Below are 19,579 nucleotides of genomic sequence, written 5' to 3'. Positions count from 1 at the left end.
AAATGCAAAAATCAAGGCCTTTTACACCATCAATTTTCATACCATTAAATTTTCCTTTTGATGAAACAAATATTACTTAAGATCACAATAAGTGTTAGGACACGCACATCATCAACAAGCACACCATGGCACTATCTTGGAACCGTTCACGCCAACCATAAATACATCCTTATGAATTCCATTTTCTTTTGAACAAAGCTTGTATTAGAGCTACGTCCTGTGCATATTGAGAAATGTCATATTAAATGCTTGTTGATGAACCTGATTGGTTAATCGTGCTTGTGAACCCCTAGTCACCCATATTTTTCACCCCACTTAGCATGACTAACCAATGAGATGCTTGTGCAGGCACTTAATAAGAACAGTCTCCCAAGTCTGCAAGTCTGCACGGGACATAGCTCTTACCTCAATATATGAAATGAACATTATCAAGTATACCCTCGTGCTCTATCTTGGACCTCCAACCAACCTTGAAATCAAACAGGCTAAATATTTACAACCAAGACTGATCCATACTTGAGTTCGTGAAGGTTAAAAATTTGAAAATTTGAGCACTTGGTCAATGTCATCTTCATATTGTGGGGAAGTTAAAAACATGTGATGAAGATGGAACGACATGGGAGAGTAAACTCTTATCATGTGGAGGATTACAGTGGGACATGCATGTGCTCAATGTTACACAACTTCTAACAATTGCTGCCTTACAACACCTACCAACCTCTAGACGGTTCAAGCTAACTTTTGTATAGTCGTCTTCGCCTTCCAACGAGCAATGTTTGCTTGCACTTTGGCTTGCACGCTTTTCCTAAAACCAGGATAAGGCTCATAGTCGAACAGTATCTGTAGAGCCTGCAATAGGAAGAATTTAATGCAACTCTGAGAAAAAAAATGGAGCCTTTCCAGCAGTGACTGTACAACCTGCAATAGAAAGAATCTAATGCAACTTCAAGGGAAACAACTTTACTTCTACCCTCGGATATTTCAAGATTCTAACCAGAGTGAATTTGTTTCGTATGTGTGTGGTAAAAACATATTCAATCTTGCCACCGCCCCTCCTCTCTCTCTCTCTCTGTTCCAAGGCTAATTTGGCCCCTCTCTCATGGACCATGCAGTATGAGAACCACAGACGTTCAGGCATGCATTTACTGCAGCTTCACCATCGCAAAGAGGTCATGCAGAGGTAGCACTCCGAGAGAGCACCAGCGTGGCCTCTCCCAAACCTCCATCATAGATTTCTTTGGATCACAGCCACCAACTACAAAGGCCCAACCAGAGCAGCAACAGCACCAGCCAGGTCCAGGACAACCTACATGGGCATGTGATCCTCTAGCCCCATACACAAGGTGTCGCTATTGACCGAGCGCGATCCTTTCTGAGAGCCAGACGCCCCAGCTCTCGAAGGCCTCATCCCTCCACCTGGCAGCTGCAGACCCAGAATATCCTTTTATGAGCTCCTATCACAAAGGGGAGATGCTATGATTGCATTACACTCTATTCTGGAGGAGGATGGTATCACTATATGGTCACACATTGTCATCATGTAGGCATCACATGGATACTTTAGATTATGTAGCTAGCTTAGCTTCGTACAATTTTCTTTTCCATAGTTCAATATTTATCATAGATACAGTGTAACTACCTTTTTGGTCTCATAGACCCTCTAGGTCCTTCAAAGATACGAATCTCTCTCTCCCACCAGTAGTAACCGAGGCCCTATTCCAGGCAGTTAGTACCTTTTTATAGCGGCTATGGGAGCTCCCTCAGCAGAGGTACTCCCGATTGGCATTTACCTCATCCATACAGTTGGCAAAGGATGGAGATACTCATTGTTGGTACGCTCAGATGAGATCATGGTTTGACCTACATGGTTTGCGGATAGAGGCACTACCACCCTTTCAGTACAGTCTGGATTGTCCATTTTTGGATCTCACCCGCTCAGAGCAAAACCGCGTGATCAGGATGGATATCATCAGAGTGGACACAGAGAGGACATGGACTAGCCCCCTTGAGCCCTTGGGCACGAAAATGGCTCATTACAAGAGCCATTTTCTACACCTCTCACCGGATGATTTTATCACCCGCCCGGCGTACATGGATGTACACCTATCACATGGGATACGTTGTGCCATTGGACAGATCCGGACCTCATCACACCAGCTGCGGATTGAGACAAGGCGATATGTGCATCAGATCTTGGATGACCGCATTTGTCAGCTATGCTACCAGGAGGTAGAGACAAAGGAACACTACATTTGCCAATGTACAGTCTATTATGAGATCCGAGGGAGATATCACTGCCTCTTCCGAGAGGGTTTTGGGCCGTTACGCAGGGTCATGGAGTTTGAGGATTAGAGATGCCTGGGATTGTTTCTACTTGAGCTCAGGAGACACAGAGACCCCCTCTTGGCAGACAGGAGGCCGAGCCGTGATGTACCTAGATAGAGGACCCTGACAGATTTCTTGGACACCCAACCCAGCCCACACACCTCCTCATACCTCCTCCATTGGGCCATCACGGCACCAACCACGCTCCCAGGGAGTCACCACTGATAGAGCAGTTATCTTATGTCGTGCTCGTCGGCCACGCCCACCAGGATCCCGACCACAGCATCCTCACCATCGCCAGATCAGAGCCATCATTGCTCGGCATCGGAGGCGCCTACCTCGCTTCTACAACCTCTCCATTCTAGACAGCCCCATGGCGGAGATACTTGATCTAAGGAGAGGGCAACACTTCAACTGATCAGCATACATGGATCTATCTGATATACATTTTTCAGTATTTTCCAGTATTTTCTACTCAATATCATCTCAGAGTCTTACAGTTCTGTTCTTATAACTGTAGGACAATCAATTTATTGTACTTTTTAGTCTCATTTAGTTGTTCTCTTTGATGAGACACCAACTTCAGATGTATTCTCAGTTTTGGTCTCATAGGCCACTATGGCCTCTTAGAGACGTTAATATATCATTTCATTTCTCTCCCTCTCTCTCTCTCTCTCTCTCTCTCTCTCTCTCTCTCTCTCCTGTTGCCCAAATGTGGCAGAAGTGGTTAGTCCATGATATTCAACACGTCTTGTGTTCGAATCTCACTTCCTGTCAAATAGATCATTTCAATGTCTTGGGATTGTTCCCACTCTCTCACAGGAGATTTCCAACACTATTGCGGTGAAACAGGGCTGCCCTCTATCACCCACTCTTTTTGGCTCTACATTGATAAGATCTCAAGCTTCATTGATAGATTAGGCAAGGCTGGTCCCACACGGCAGGCATATTGATCCCCCTACTACTTAATGTAGATGACATTGTCCTCCTTTCAGGTCAGCCAGGACTCACACACTCACACACACACAAACCTGCACATTAGGGTTAGGTGCAGGATGGAGAAGCTCACACAGAAATGAGAGAGAGAGAGAGAGAGAGAGAGAGAGAGAGAGAGAGAGCCAAAACTGTGGTAGCCACAAAATGCAAGTCAACCCTTGCATGTGTGTCACATCCATATAATATAGAAGTACAAAATATTATATGTAGAGTGTCCTTTCACACTTGATATCCAAGGGAAAAAACCACATGGAAAAAAGTGCCCTCAACCATACACAATCTACTGTAACTGTGAAGACTGCCTTGTACTCAGCCTCACAAGTAGATGTGGCAACAGTGGGTTGCTTTTTGCTCAACCAAGATATACATGAACTGCCAAGAAAAAAACAATTCCCACTGGTGGATTGCCTGGTATCATAATCACCAGCCCAATCTGAATCACTGTATGCATAAAGCTGCAAGCTGCCCCCCCTGGGATAGAACAAACCAAGATCCAGGGTACCCTGAAGATAACGAAAAATACATTTGACTGCTTGCCAATGCTTTGTGCTTGGGCTGTGCATGAATTTGCTCAACAAAGACACCCACACTCCAAAAGATATGTCTGGCCTCGTGTTACACAAGTAAATGAGACATCCCACTGCCTGGCTGTAAATGCCGGCCTCAAAAGACTCCAATATCATGCATAGTAAGCCGTACACCTTGTTCTACCGGAGTAGAAATAGGCTTACATTCATCCATGTGAAACCTTTTTAGCAAACTTTTTATGTACTTAGTTTGCTGCATAACAATGCCATCATTTGTATGCATAAACTGTATGCCGAGATAGTAGTGTAAAGGCCCCAAATCTGACATATCAAATTCAGCTTTCAAATCAGCTTTGAAATTTGAAATTTGTGCTTTGCTAGTACCTGTAATGAGCATGTCATCTACATACAAGATGACTATGAGAATATCGGCACCAGTTTTCTTCACATACAATGTGCTTTCAGCTCGACTATTCACATAACCTTGGCTGGTTAGATGAGCATGTATTTTATCATACCAAGCTCTTGGAGCTTGCTTTAACCCATATAATGCTTTGTGTAACCTGCATACTTTATGTTCCTCACCAGGAACTACAAAACCAATGGGCTGATTTACATATACTTCCTCCTGTAAATCCCCATTTAAGAATGCAGTTTTGATGTCCAATTGATGCACTTTCCACCCTTTATGTGCAGCCAATGCAATCACTGATCTTATTGTGGTCATGCTCGAAGTAGGAGCAAAAGTCTCCTCATAATCTATTCCCTTTTTCTGGGAGTAGCCTTTAGCCACAAGTCTTGCTTTGTACCTGTCAATAGTACCATCAAACTTCCTTTTGACTTTGTACACCCACTTTGTTCCAATGACATGCTTGCCTTTAGGCAATTCCACAAGATCCCAAGTATTGTTCTTCATGATAGAAGAGATTTCGGCTTGCATAGCTTACACCCAATGCTCATTCTCATGTGCTTCTTCATAAGAAGAAGGCTCTTCTACATCAAAGAGACCACCCATGGCTAATGCAGACTCCCCACGATGCATATTCAATGCACGGCTGGAACTAGCCCTTGTTCTACCTGTGAGTGGAGCTGCAAGTTTGCTTTCTTGCAAAGTTTTCAGCAACCATCTTGGCACTGACTTGGCTGTGTCTATGGCTGTTTGCTCTTCCCTGACAAGATCTTCCACTTCTTCCATGGCTGGCTGTTCCACATGTTCTACATGAGGATTTTCTTGTGTAGGGGCTGGCTGATCTGAATCCCCCCTAATTGCAATGGGTAATAGTCCATCAAACATGTCATGTATGCCTGTATCATTACTTTTATACAAGCTGTACATGGGCTGTTCTGAATTTTCAGCAAATACCACATCTCTACTGACAAAAACCCTTCGTGTTGTTGGATTATAAAGACGGTATCCTTTGCTCTCATTGCTGTAGCCCACAAAAATGCATTTCATTGCTTTGTCATCTAGCTTTGTTCGGAGTTGTTCTGGCACATGTGCATATGCCAAACACCCAAATGTACGCATCCACTGTTGGCTTTCGACTATACCAAGCCTCAAATGGTGTTATGGTTTTCAAAGCTTTTGTTGGACACCTGTTCAACACATGAGTTGCACACATTATAGCTTCCATCCGAAAATTGTAAGGCAACTCTTGTGCTTTCACCATGCATCTTGCCATCTCCATAAGAGATCTATTTTTCCTCTCAGCTACACCATTCTCCTACGGTGTATAAGGCACAGTACATTGGTGTTTGATGCCCTTTTGAAGCATATAATCCTTGACTGCATTTGACATGTATTCTCCACCTCTATCTGAGCGGAGTGTTTGGATTTTACATCCACACATATTTTCAGCCATTGCTACAAAGTGTCGAAAGCATGTAAACACCTCTGCTTTCGCTTTCAAAGGGTAAACCCAAGCAAACCTGGAGTAGTCATCAATGAATGTGACGAAGTAAAGATGCCCCCCTATGGATGGTGTCCACATTGGACCAAATACATCACTATGTATAAGCTGTAATTTACTTTCAGCTCTAACAGCTTCATCTTTGGGGAATGATTTTCGTTGCATCTTTCCCAAAATACACCCCACATACATGTCTTGTTGGAGACTCAAGAGGCGGCACATTATCAACCATATGATGCTTTTGCGAAAGCATCAAACTCCGAAAATTTACATGTCCAAAACGAGCATGCCATAGCTCTGCATCATGCATAGCAGGAGTGTGGGCAGCCACTGTATTTGCATCATAAGTACGCTTGTCATAGCTCTCCAGCTTATACAAGCCTTTGTATCGTGTTCCAGAAGTGACTATTTCATAACCCTTGATGGGTCTTTTACCAAACACTTCCCATCTTCAAATTCAACCTTTAAACCTTAGTCATTTATGGTTGAGACGGAGAGCAGATTTTTCTTTATCCCTGGAACATACAATACATTTTTCATACATATATTGGCACCATTGGCTGCAATAAGTATGACACTGCCAATTCCCTTTACTGGATATGTGGTATGATCTGCACATCATACAGTGCGGCCATTTGAAGCATAAACCAAGTGCTGAAATACATCTTTGCATGAAGTGATGTGGCTCGAAGCACCACTATCAAAATACCATGATACATCCTGTCTATCAGATGCAATGCAAGACATATCATTATCGGAAGCGTCACTAGTGCATGTGACCAAAAAAGTGTACTCTTTCTGAATTACATTAGCTGATTGCTGTGCTTTGTCTCATCAGAAGAGTTTGCTACTGCATTGCCTACTTCTTTCCTTTTCTCTTTTGCAATCCGCTTTCTACATTCACTGATGTAGTGTCCAGGCTTATGGCAGTAGTGACATTGGCCCTTCTTTTTGGGCTTGTTTGCATCCCCTTGGTCAGACTTTTCACCACCGGAAGAGGACTGTCCATGACCAACCTTGCTAGACTGTTGTCCCCCATGCTTAAAGCTCTTTGCTTTACCCTTATCCTTGGCTGTAAATGCCTTGTCTCCACCACGGTTGCTCGATAAGTTTGCTCTTCCTGCAAGAGTAAACCCACCAGCTCTTCAAAAGTGACGGGATCACCACCTCCTCTCATAGAGAGGTTGAGAGGGGTGTGAAAGCGCAAGTAGGAAGGTGGTAAAGAATGAAGAGTGTTGGTGACCAGCTGTCTGTCTGGGATAACCTCATCAATGTTGAGCAATTGTTCCTGCAAATCTTTCACTTTGGTGAGATGATCTGCATGGAGTCACCCTCATCCATAGAAAGAAGATCCAATTGCCTCTTCAAGTAGGCAACTCTTGCCTCGTTGCGTACCTGATAAATTGCTTCCAATGTATCCCATGCAAGCTTCGATGTCTTGCAAGAACGAATGTGCGGAATAATAGTCCTTTTCACTGAAAGAGCTATCGATGACATGGCCTATGCATCCCTAGAGTCCCATCTCTTCTACTCTTGTGTGGGAGCAAGTTCTACCTCAAGAGCTCTTTGAGCACCTCCCCTTTGAGGCGTGGCTGGTTGTATGGTAAGTGGGCGTGTGTCAGCACCACACACGATGCCCCCAAAGCCCTTTGGCTACCAGCAAATTACGGATCATGAAACTCCAGAGGGAGTAGTTAGATCCATCCAACTTGTCCTCCTGGGTGAGCACACCAAATACATCTATAGCATTTTGAGCCATGTCAACAAAATATACCTACAAGCAAACCAAGCACCAATGTGCACTGCCAGGCAACCAAATGTCCTGTGCAAATGTTTGCCTGCAAACTGAAGCAAGTGTAAACCTACAGCAAATTGTCCAATTACACACAATATGTATACATATGCGACAAATCACAGCTGTAATGCCCAATTACATGCTCCAATCTGAAAAGCCCCAATTTTTATGCACTTATATATATATATAAAACCATGTCATATATTGCAGTCCTTGAGCATCATGCTCACAATAGAGATGACCTCTAGATTCTAGGCTTCTCAACCAAGAAAAGAATTTTTTCTTGTAACACATTCAAGAAAAACATATAATACTTCTCCTTGCATTTACACACAAGGGTTAGGTGTTCAAAACACATAAACCATAAACAATCAAAAAGAAATAGCTTTGTAACCTAGCTCTTCTTGTTTGCCGAAAACATCATGAAGCCATGAGACAAATAGAACTCCATTATAGCTTGCTTTAAGCTTGAGAAGCAGCTTCCATAATAGAAAGATAGAAGATATACGCCTCCTCAGAGACTCCAAGAAACCTTAATGTTCACTTCCCATTATGCCTAGTATTGCTATGTATAATTCTACCAACGGCCATAGTATGCACCTCCTTAGGGCAGCCTACAAGGGTGGTAGAGGCTAGTGTGCAACAAGAGAGCCTCCCTTAATAAAGAGAGAGGGCTCCAATTTATAGATTTCGGTCTCCCATGAGCTAAAATAGCAAGAGAAGACTAATGACAAGTGGAGAGCCAAGTAGTTGAAGGGACAAGTGTGAGGCCACTTGTCTCACTTTGATCCACTTTCTTGCCACATGTTCCATCCTAAAAGATGGGTCCTTCCATACACTCTATCTCTAAAAATATCCCAACTTGTAGCCCATTTGTCATAGGCACTTTGGAAACTCTTGGTATTTGCTCATTCTAGACGTGATGACGCGAATAGAATTTCCATCGGAGTCGGGCCAAAAATAGCAACTTTCCCTAAAATTCAAGAGATGATCTCTTTGTGTTCCACAACATGAGAAATATGTAAACACCATGTAGGAACATGTTTCATTGTTGGATCTCTCCCAAATCCTCAAGAGTTCGCCATACATACTTTCCACTTGACACTTGGGATCCAAAGCCCATTTCTGTGTCCAAGAAACCATCTGGAGTGCCTGGACCATGCTACATACACTTGGTCCTCTATACTAGATAATCCCCCATTTCCAAAACTTGTACATTCTTGATCTTTGGGACATCAAAAGTTCATCCATACACATGAATTCTGGAGATGCCTAAAATGGTGACATTCCTTCCAGCTTCTTTTACCATATATCAAGATATAACCATGATGGGCAAGAATTCCATGGGAGATATGCTAGACACGAGCACAAGAGCCAACTATGTCTTAATAACCAATATCAATGAGATAATCATATGCCAATGAAAATCGCCAACCAGGTGCTAAGACACTCAAACGAATGCCATGCACAAGAAACTAGTGCCTCGCACAGAAACATATGCTATGCACACAAAATGATGCTATTCCAGAGCACAAACCATGGTGACAGAAAAGCTGGTTCTCCACACTAGTTGCAATCCTTTCTCCCAATCCCATGTTCTCCCACACAATCCCAACTCTGATCAACGAGCCTAGTGTGGAAACAATGAAGCACTCACTCCACAATTTCAACATGAATCCACGTGTATGTTGGGGAGTTCATTGAATTATCCTCTCACAATCCCAACACAAATTCACATGTATGGTGAGATGAACAATGAACCTCTTAACCTCCGTATGGGGAGATAGTGTTTCCAATATGGCTGAAAGAACAAATAAATAGGCAAGACTAAATAAGTCTCCATAATACCAATATCAAAATCATATCCCAAATAAATAGGCGAGACAAAATAGTCCCATAAGTCCAGATATCATAATCATGTCCCAAGTAAATGGGCGAGATAAATCAGTCCCATAAGTCCAGATATCATAATCATGTCCCAAATAAATGGGCGAGACAAAACAGTCTCATAAGTCCAGATATCATAATCATGTCTCAGTGTTCATACTCTAAGACTCCAAGGAGCACTTACTCCTTCCCCAATCCCCAATGTCACGTCAAACGCATGCTACTCTCCATTGGCTTCCGTGCTTACACATGCAAACACTAGGCCGAGAAATAGAAGACCGATTGACCGTGCACGCAGATGTAGAAAGTCCACTGGATCTACATGCAGACGTCAAGTCCCCAGCATACCGGATTCTAGCCTACTAACACTTGACATAGACACAGTCCCCTGTCAACAAGGTGTCAATCCACATGACCCTTGGCGTAGACAGAAGTCCCCCGCCAACCAGGCGCTTGTCACGTGCATCCCGCACTTGGATGCCACGTAGACATTTCTGTACAGAAGGTGCAGGACCTGGGATGGTGAACTGGTCCCATGTGAGCCCAGTCCGGGACGAGTCAGCCAGGGATCCATCTCAATTGTCCGAGGTCAGGTGTGCATTGTCCTGCACAGGAGTCTAAGGTCAGGTGTGCACTGTCCTGCACATGAAACAGTGCCAGTCCGCGCTGTGAGTCTCCCTCTGGAATGATGTCAGTGATTCTGTGTATCGGGTTTCCAGCCCATAGGGCTACCCCAAGGCTTAGTGTGGGCATGGGAATGGTGAGGAACCACCCCCATAAGGGCCAAGAAGGCTTTGGCTGAACCCACCAGCCATGGAGGGGCTGTAGGACAGCCCTAGGGCAAGCAAAAGGCAGATTCCAGGAGTTTACAGCCTTTGCATGGCTGTAGGGCAAGTATGGGGCAGCCCATACAGGCTGCCCAGCCCTGAGTATGATTGCAAAAGCCTTGCCCAGCCCCTTAGAATCAGGCGCATCACTTTCAGCCTGTTAGGAAAAAACGCAGCATTGAATGTGAATTAATTCAGCATTTTATGCTGAATTTCTGGTCGTGGGAGCATTTAAAGCTGGCCGACTGCTGTAGTACTGGCCGACTGCTCATGATTGGGTAGTATAAATAGAGATGCCCACAATCCCAATTATTCATCTCATTCTCCACCAAGAGCTCAAGCATAAGAGGCTAGACAAGCCAAGAGGGTGCTAAGCAAAGGGGTGAAGGATTTCAGGTCAAGGGCAAGGAATTCCCAACCAAAAAAGGTCCAAGATTTCTGTATTTTCTTTCAGATTTACATCATTCTAATAAAGCAAATACACCATCCGTGGTGGGGGGCCCTACAGAGGGTATTTGGGACCCAATACTGTGTCCTCTACATCTCTCTCTCTCCCTCTCTATTTTCTGCACATCTCCTTTCAGTTTGTGCGTTAATTTCCGTCGCAAAAAGAGTGCTGATTTCTCAGTATTGAAGTTACCGATTCTTCTCCGAAGCTTCCGCATGTTACAGTGGTATCAGAGCCTACTTCAAGTACAAAGATTCAACAAAGAAACCAGAATTTTTTCTCGCTCGTGTGGTTGGTTTTTAGATGCCGGTGGACTACCCCTTTCGGAGTGACTCCTGTCCCTCGAAGGACGGTTGGTTTTCAACCTCCGGAAGCCTCCGGACGTCTCCCACACAGATAGTGGATGGTCAGATTGCATTCCGGAAAGGAAGTGCATTTTCCTGCTATGGCGAGCTTGGACGACGAGAGAGACCGAGAACCATGGGACCAGAGTGCACCAGGCAGCCCAGCTAGGGCACCAGGCTTGAGTGTCACAGACATGTTCCAGCAAATGATGCGAGCAATCGCAGATTAGACAGCCAAGTTGAATGAGCAGAAGGCGTAGATCTTGGCTCTGGAGGAGCATACCCATTCTCCAGCGTCGCCTTTTCCATCTCCTCCTCCCTCTCCTTTTGTATCCCAGATACCAGATCCTCGGTTCAGGGACCCTCTCGCAAGATCACAGCCGCAGCCAAGCTCTTTGCTTGAGTTGCAGATGCGTGCATTGGAGATCCGACAACGAGAAGACAAAGCCATGCGACGCATGGAACACGAGCGTTACCTCAAAGCATTGGACGCCAGATTGACACCGGCGGCGCCCTCGAATCATTTTCTCGAGAAAATGAACTTTAGTAAGTATAATGGTAAACTCAATCCCACAACTCTCTATTCATGGTTACGTCAATTTGAAGCTTACTTTGCCGCAGTTCGGAAAACAGATACTGACAGAGTGATCTTAGCCAGTTGGTACTTGGAAGGTGAGGCCATTCCTTGGTGGGCTGCCCCACTACCTTGAGCGACTCGAAGACGAGTTCAGGGGAGCGCGTCAGAACCCGCAACCAGTCCTTCAGTTTGCCAATAGAATTTCGACCTTATGTCTACAATTAGGCTTATCTGATACACACAAGAAAGGGCAGTTTTTGTATGGCCTGGACACGCAAATCCAATGGGAGGTGCGTATGTTTAGGCCAACCACCTTTGAAGACGCGCTCTCGCTTGCACAGAGTGCAGAAATGAAACATAATGGTGGCAAGCCCAAGACTTCCCAGCCGGCTTCTCCCAGGGCTAACGCCTCGGGGGGTAAAGGCCAGAATCAGACGGGGTCTTTCCCAGGACAAAGCCCTCTGGCTCCAAGAACTCGAACAATGCGTCTAAGCTTACTCCAAACCAGAAAGCGGAGGCAGGCAAGACAGGTGGCAAGTTGAGTGCTGAGGAGCTTTCTCAGTACAAGGAGGAGGGAAGATGTTTCTTTTGTCATACAAAAGGACATACTTCTCGGGATTGTCCGAAGAAGCCTCCAAAGCCTCCACAGCTTCCGTGGTGAGCTCAACTCCCACACAGACCCCCGCGGCTACCCCTGGTTCTTCAAACCCCGGTGCTTCAGTTGGAGCAATTATTAGCCGAGAGCTCAAAGATAAGCAGAAGGGCGCCCATGACCAGGAGTATGAGCGCAACGAATTGCTCAAGTCCTTTGGCTACATAGGTGGCCAGAGAGTCGTTGTCTTGTTTGACAGCGGCAGGACGGAGGATGTGGTCACGAAACAAGCCGCTGGGTGTGCCCGTTTCGAGCTGACTTCGGTGGACAAACAAGTTGAGGGTTTTAGCACATGCATGACAACGAGCGTCAAGTATGAAGCTCTAGGTGCTAAGTTAGTTATTCAGGGCATAGAGTTTATGCGTGATTTTATGGTTGCCCCTCTTGTAGGAGCAGACATAATTTTTGGTATTCAGTGGTTTCACAAGTTTCTTCTGATGTCAAGTGGGACAAGCACACGTTCCAGATCAATCGGAATGTGTCAAACGCCCCAATGACCATTAAGTGTGAGCCAGGAATTCCGAACTTTCCGCTCATAAGCCACTTGCAAGCTAAGCGAGCAGTCAGGAAAGGCGCACAGTGTGCGATGATTTACATCCAGACAGCACAGACAGTGGCCAGTGCTTCCGAGAAGTACTCAGTTCTCCATGAAAAGTTCCAGAAGATTTTTCTTCGGAACAGCCTCCCTCCCCGGCTTCCCCCGTCCAGACTGGAGGACCACAAGATTGACCTCCTCCCAGGCTCGGAACCCCCGAGCAAGTTTCCGTATCGCCTTTCCAAGGCAATGGAATCGGAGTTGGACCACCAACTCCAAGAATTGTTGCAATCTGGCTTCATCCGCCCCAGCGTGTCGAGATTTGCAACACCGATCTTATTTGTCAAGAAGAGAGATGGGTCTTCCCGTTTGTGTGTCGATTATCGTGCACTCAACAAGCTGACTATCAAGAGCAGATTCCCGATGCCTCGAATTGACTATATTCTCGAGAGGCTGAATGGAGCAAAGGTGTTCTCGAAACTGGATTTAAAGAGTGGGTACCACCAGGTGCGGATTGTGGAGGGGAACATCCCCAAGACAGCCTTCCGTACGGAACAGGCCCACTATGAATTTGTGGTCATGCCATTTGGCTTTACGAACGCCCCAGCTACATTTAACCGCATGATCATGCGTGTTTTCCGGGATTTGATTGGAAAGTGTGTGTTCATATTTCTAGACGACATGCTCGTATTTTCAACTACGGTTGGGCAACATGACATTGATGTGGAGAAAGTCCTTAAGTTGCTAGAAAGCAATGAGCTCTACGTCAATGAAAAGAAGTCGGAATTTATCTGTTCCAGGTGCATTACTTGGGATATATAATTAGTGTTGAAGGCATTCGACATGATCCGGCTAAAGTGGCCGAGATTGTCAATTGGGAAGTACCTCAAACAACCTATGACATTAGATCCTTTGTGGGTATATGCCAGGCATACTCCACCCACATCGACAAGTTTTCTGACCTCTCGGCAGCTCTCACCGATCTGCTAAAGGGAGTGAAGACAAGAAGGCAAAAGATTCAAATGACTCCACGAGCATTGGAGGCATTCCAGAACCTCAAGGTGGCTTTGTCAGAAGCACCTTGTTTAGCACTTGCCTCGTGGGACGACCCATTTCAGGTGATCACCGATGCAAGTAACATCGCAATTGAAGGTGTATTGCAACAGAATGGTCATCCAGTAGCTTACATGTCTCGTAAGTTACTGCCTGCTGAGAAGAACTACTCAGTCTATGATCGTGAACTCCTAGCAATCATACAAGTCTTGAAACATTGGAAATATTTTCTGTATGGCCGTGACTTCCAGGTTCGCACTGACCATCAGGCATTACGCTGGATTCAGACAATGCCAAGTGCACAGTGGAGTGATCGACAACACCGCTGGAGTCAAATATTCCAGCAATTTGGTGGAATGATTGAGTACCTTCCAGGAAAGGCCAATCCAGTGGCCGATGCTTTGAGCAGGAAGGGACAAGTGTACGATTCAGACCACTAGACTTGATCTTGTTGGTACACGACTAGAGGTCATGAAGCACACGTACGCGGATTCCAAGGAATTCGGTACACAGTGGGAACAAGCATTGGATGCCACAGGACCATGCCACTTTCTGATACGCGATGGTTGGCTTTTTTACAAAGGCCGACTGTGTGTCATGAAGTCATTCAGGACAGCTCTTCTCCATGATGCCCATGACGCCATTACAAGTGGTCATAGGGGCATGAATTCGACTTTGGAGAAATTGGAACGGCAATACTATTGGCCAAAGATGAGGCATGATGTGTTTACATATGTACAACGCTGTGACATTTGTCAAAAGGTGAAAGCTCCTCGTGGAAAGAAGATAGGGTTGTTGCAGCCCTTGTCAATTCCTGAGGGTCCTTTCCAAGACATTTCCATGGACTTTGTCACGAATCTGCCTCACAGTCCGAGTAAGCGTAATACGCAGTGCTTAACTAATGTTGATAGGTTTGGCAAATTTGTTATGCTTACTCCTTGCAGGGCCAATGTGACCGCCGAGGATGTTGCCCAGTTGATCATTCGGCATTGGTACCCGATTGGCGGGATTCCTAGGACCATAGTGTCAGACCGAGATGCCAAGTTTACCAGTCATTTTTGGAGGGCATTGTTTGATAATTTTAGTACTAAGTTGAATTTTTCCAGTGCATTCCACCCACAGACAGACGGCCAGACAAAGATATACAACCAGTTGGCCTTTGATACACTAAAGTGTTATGTCCACGATCAACAAGGTAAGTGGGAATCATATTTGCCTTTAGTTCAAGCTGTTTTGAATGATTCTTTTTCTTCAGCTATTGGCAAGACTCCATATGAGGCAGCATTTGGAAGACCTTTCCAGTCATTGTTGACCAGGACCTCGTCTTCAGTACCTGAAGCGAACAAAGTGACGGAGTCTTACCAGGAGATTTTAGAGTCAGTAAGAGACAAATTGGCTAAAGCGCAAGAGGCCTACACTCGACAGGCCAATAAAGACCGAAGGAATATAAAGTTTTCGGAAGGGGATTGGGTTTATCTTCGGATTATGAAGCAAAGATTGAAACAAGTGGGCAAGCGATGCCCAAAGTTGTCTTTAAGGAGCTTCGGACCTTTTCCCATCATGAAAAAGATTAATGAGGTGTCTATGCAGTTAAAGCTACCTCCGAGTTGGACTATGCATGTATTTCATGTTAGTTGGTTAAAGCCATATGCAGATCCAATCCCTTCAGAGGTCAAAGACGAGGCGGAACCAGATATTGTGGATGAAGCAGAAGTTATGGTTCCAAAACAGATCCTTCGGCACCGTTTCAAGCATGGCTCAGGCCGAAGACTAAAACAATTCCTCACGAAGTTTTAGGTGAAGCGGTATGGCTCGACAAAGAGTTTTTCGAAGACTATCCGGCGTTATTGACAGATTATTTGGAGGCTATGCAGCTTCCGTCAAGTTAAGCAGAAGGGGATGTCACGTGCATCCCGCACTTGGATGCCACGTAGACATTTCTGTACAGAAGGTGCAAGACCTGGGATGGTGAACTCGTCCCATGTGAGCCTAGTCCGAGACGAGTCAGCCAGGGATCCATCTCAATTGTCCGAGGTCAGGTGTGCATTGTCCTGCACAGGAGTCTAAGGTCAGGTGTGCACTGTCCTGCACGTGAAACAGTGCCAGTCCGCGCTGTGAGTCTCCCTCTGGAACGATGTCAGTGACTCTGTGTATCGGGTACGGTACCGGATGCCAGATCACTGAGTAGTTAGTATTTAGAACAAGGGGCCAACCCATAGGGCTACCCCAAGGCTTAGTGTGGGAATGGGGATGGTGAGGAACCACCCCATAAGGGCCAGGAAGGCCTTGGCTGAACCCACCAGCCATGGAGGGGCTGTAGGACAACCCTAGGGCAAGCAAAAGGCAGATTCCAGGAGTTTACAGCCTTTGCATGGCTGTAGGGCAAGTATGGGGCAGCCCATACAGGCTGCCCAGCCCTGAGTATGATTGCAAAAGCCTTGCCCAACCCTTTAGAATCACGCGCATCACTTTCAGCCTGTTAGGAAAAAAAACGCAGCATTGAATGTGAATTAATTCAGCATTTTATGCTGAATTTCTGGTCGTGGGAGCATTTAAAGCTGGCCGACTGCTGTAGTACTGGCCGACTGCTCATGATTGGGTAGTATAAATAGAGATGCCCACAATCCCAATTATTCATCTCATTATCCACCAAGAGCTCAAGCATAAGAGGCTAGACAAGCCAAGAGGGTGCTAAGCAAAGGGGTGAAGGATTTCAGGTCAAGGGCAGGGAATTCCCAGCCAAGAAAGGTCCAAGATTTCTGTATTTTCTTTTAGATTTACATCATTCTAATAAAGCAAATACACCATCCGTGGTGGGGGGCCCTACAGAGGGTATTTGGGACCCAATACTGTGTCCTCTACATCTCTCTCTCCCTCTCTCTATTTTCTGCACATCTCCTTTCAGTTTGTGCGTTAATTTCCGTCATGAAAAGAGTGCTGATTTCTGAGTATTGAAGTTACCGATTCTTCTCCGAAGCTTCTGCATGTTACAACGCCATATCCACTCTAATATCTACCACTTACACTCCATGTTGGTACTCTGACCACACACCTTATAGGAGAGGTGGGCTCAAGTGTGTAACATAAAATAAGAATCACTCAAAGGCATACATTCCATTAAAGGGACCCATAACTCCATAAAGCCATCAAATTGAAGAATGCAAAAGATGACCATATATATATATATATATATATATAACCATGGCATATATTGCAGTCCTTGAGCATCATGCTCACAATAGAGATGACCGCTAGATTCCAGGCTTCTCAACCAAGAAAAGAATTTTTTCCTAAAACATACAACACTTCTCCTTGCATTTACTCACAAGGGTTAGATGCTCAAAACACATAAACCATGAAGAATCAAAAAGTAATAGCTTTGTAACCTCAAAGAATACTTAGCTCTTCTTCTTTGCCAAACACATCATGAAGCCATGAGACAAATAGAACTCAATGATAGCTTGCTTTGAGCTTGAGAAGCAACTTCTATAATAGAAAGATAGAAGATATAGCCTCCCCACAAACTCCAAGAAACCATAATGTTCACTTCCCATTATGCCTGGTACTACTATGTATAATCCTACCAATGGCCATAGTACGCATCTTAATAAGATCATTCTCACATACATGGGCGGTGTGGAAATTCTTGGTTTCCAAGAGAGACATCTTGCTACCCCGACCTAATCCAAAGACTCTCATTGCACATACACTTGCACATAGCATTTATGGTTATATGTAGGTGATGTTGACCACTAATGATGTCACGTGTCTGCACTAGCTCACCATAATCATCACTATCATTCTACATAGGTAGTCATATATAGGTGATTTTGACAACTCATGACATCTTATGCATCGCCACTGACTCAACATAATCATTATGAATGATTATGTATTGCCAATATGCATGGTAGAGATATTTTTGTATTACCATGGTCTCATAGACCCTTGCAATCTTTTCTAAGAACTGTTCCGACATCTTGCTACCCGGACTTAATCCAAAGACCTCGTTTCCCACGCACTTGCGCAAAGCATTTATGGTTATATATAGGTGATGTTGACCACTAATGATTTCATATGTGTCTGTACTGGCTCACCATAATCATCACTATCATTAGTCATACATAGGTGATATTGACAACCCATGACATCATATGCATCGACACTAACTCAAAATAATCATTATGTATGATTATGTATTGTCAATGTGCATGGTAGAGGTACTTTTGATGTATTACCACAGTCTCATAGACCCTTGCAATCTTTTCTTTGGACTTCCCTTACCTCAAGGAGAACGAAAAAGGGTGCCATGATAAATGCTTGAAAAAGATTGTCAAGAAGGGCAGGACTCCTCCCCTGCAAACACATAAATGCAAGAATAAGAAGACGCCCCCCCAAAAGGAATCCTGTAGCCTTAGATTACACTACTAAAATACTAGATTGTTCTGAAGGAAAGCGGGAACCAATAACAAAGGCAAAATCTTACTTCAAATACTCCATGCCCAATAAACTGGCCAGTCCAACAGACGAATTGAGACACGAGAACCACCTTTAGAAAGCAATGGAAATGAGTTGTCCTCCATAACATGTGTGCGAAAAGCACTTGGTAGCAATAAAAGATCCAAAAAAAACTCAAAATTGGTAGCAAAAAAGAAATACACTGCACAATTTTGAGAAAGACATTCAGACTAGATTACCTTCCATCCAAAAGAGAACCCCAAATTTTGAGCTAGAGCATTGCTGCCAATCCAGCATGCTAAGCAAAGGAAAGCTGCCAAAGACCCTGCCTTTCTATCTAATGAAACATAGAAGAGTGCATACACAGCTGCCCCCACAAAACTCCAGTTCATCACCATGTACTGTTGAAAAGGTAGAAGGTCAGATGGCAATGGCAATGGGCACAGTGGAGATGAAAAGGCGAGGAAAAGGAGGACTGTGAAATAAATCGGCCAAACAAACAGCACGTGAATGAGAATATTTATGGGGTGGGAATGGTATGCCCCATAAAATGCAAATTGCTTCTCCACATCAAGCAACCCACTTGCCATCCTGGTTGATCTGCATGAGCAAGCACCGAGAAAAAAAAAAAACAACAACTTAGTAATGGGTTTTCTTCTTGAGTTGATAAAGCAACGATTTGAATGGATACCGTCCTGATACCATCAATTTCTGATGCTTGGGAGAAGTACGCACAGAACTCTAAAAATAACTATAGATTGATAGCTTGGATAGCTTAAGATTGTTTTCATTATAAACTATGGATGTCGTAGTAGCAACAGATGACCTAAAAGCCATATAAGGATGGCCCCCTTTGATATATATATATACACATATGGGCACAGGTCTACCCTGCATGTATATATACATGTGTGTATATATGTATGTATTAACATTCATATGCATGTATACATACAAAAATACTTAATTGTGTATACATGTGTGTGGATGGTGTGTGGACATATGTAAGCATATGTATATGTGTATATACATGTATATATGCATAATGTGGCACATGCGATGTTTGCTCACCAAGGGTTGAATTTGAAACCTAAATTTTGAGAGCACAGCAACGTCAACCTTCCATGTAATTTGTTGAGTTCAAGGTCCTTGTAGTTTCTATCAACAACACTAAGATGAATCCTAATCGTGCCACCAAGGTCAAGGTTACACGGCAGCAGTATCTTTTTCTAACGACAAGCCAGA

At 44.5% G+C, this 19,579-nt stretch overlaps 1 protein-coding gene across 1 annotated transcript in view; it reads right to left on the bottom strand.

Moving 5' to 3' along the window:
• Nucleotides 1–372: 372 nt before the first annotated feature.
• LOC147606858 (ER membrane protein, putative (DUF962)) overlaps nt 373–19,579 on the bottom strand; it is a 19,701-nt gene continuing 494 nt past the window's right edge. The window contains exons 2-5 of the mRNA XM_086791395.1: nt 18,574–18,934; nt 18,363–18,425; nt 18,161–18,232; nt 373–849 (exon numbers count right to left, since the gene is read on the bottom strand). Coding sequence (XP_086647521.1) covers nt 730–849; nt 18,161–18,232; nt 18,363–18,425; nt 18,574–18,924 — 606 coding nt within the window. The 5' untranslated portion in view covers nt 18,925–18,934 and the 3' untranslated portion in view covers nt 373–729. The remainder of the gene's footprint in view (nt 850–18,160; nt 18,233–18,362; nt 18,426–18,573; nt 18,935–19,579) is intronic.

The sequence above is a fragment of the Cibotium barometz genome, chromosome 56 (genome assembly GCF_041138505.1).
Source record: "Cibotium barometz isolate CiBa-2024 chromosome 56, ASM4113850v1, whole genome shotgun sequence".
Taxonomy (NCBI): domain Eukaryota; kingdom Viridiplantae; phylum Streptophyta; class Polypodiopsida; order Cyatheales; family Cibotiaceae; genus Cibotium; species Cibotium barometz.
This window is presented reverse-complemented; position numbering and strand designations above follow the sequence as displayed.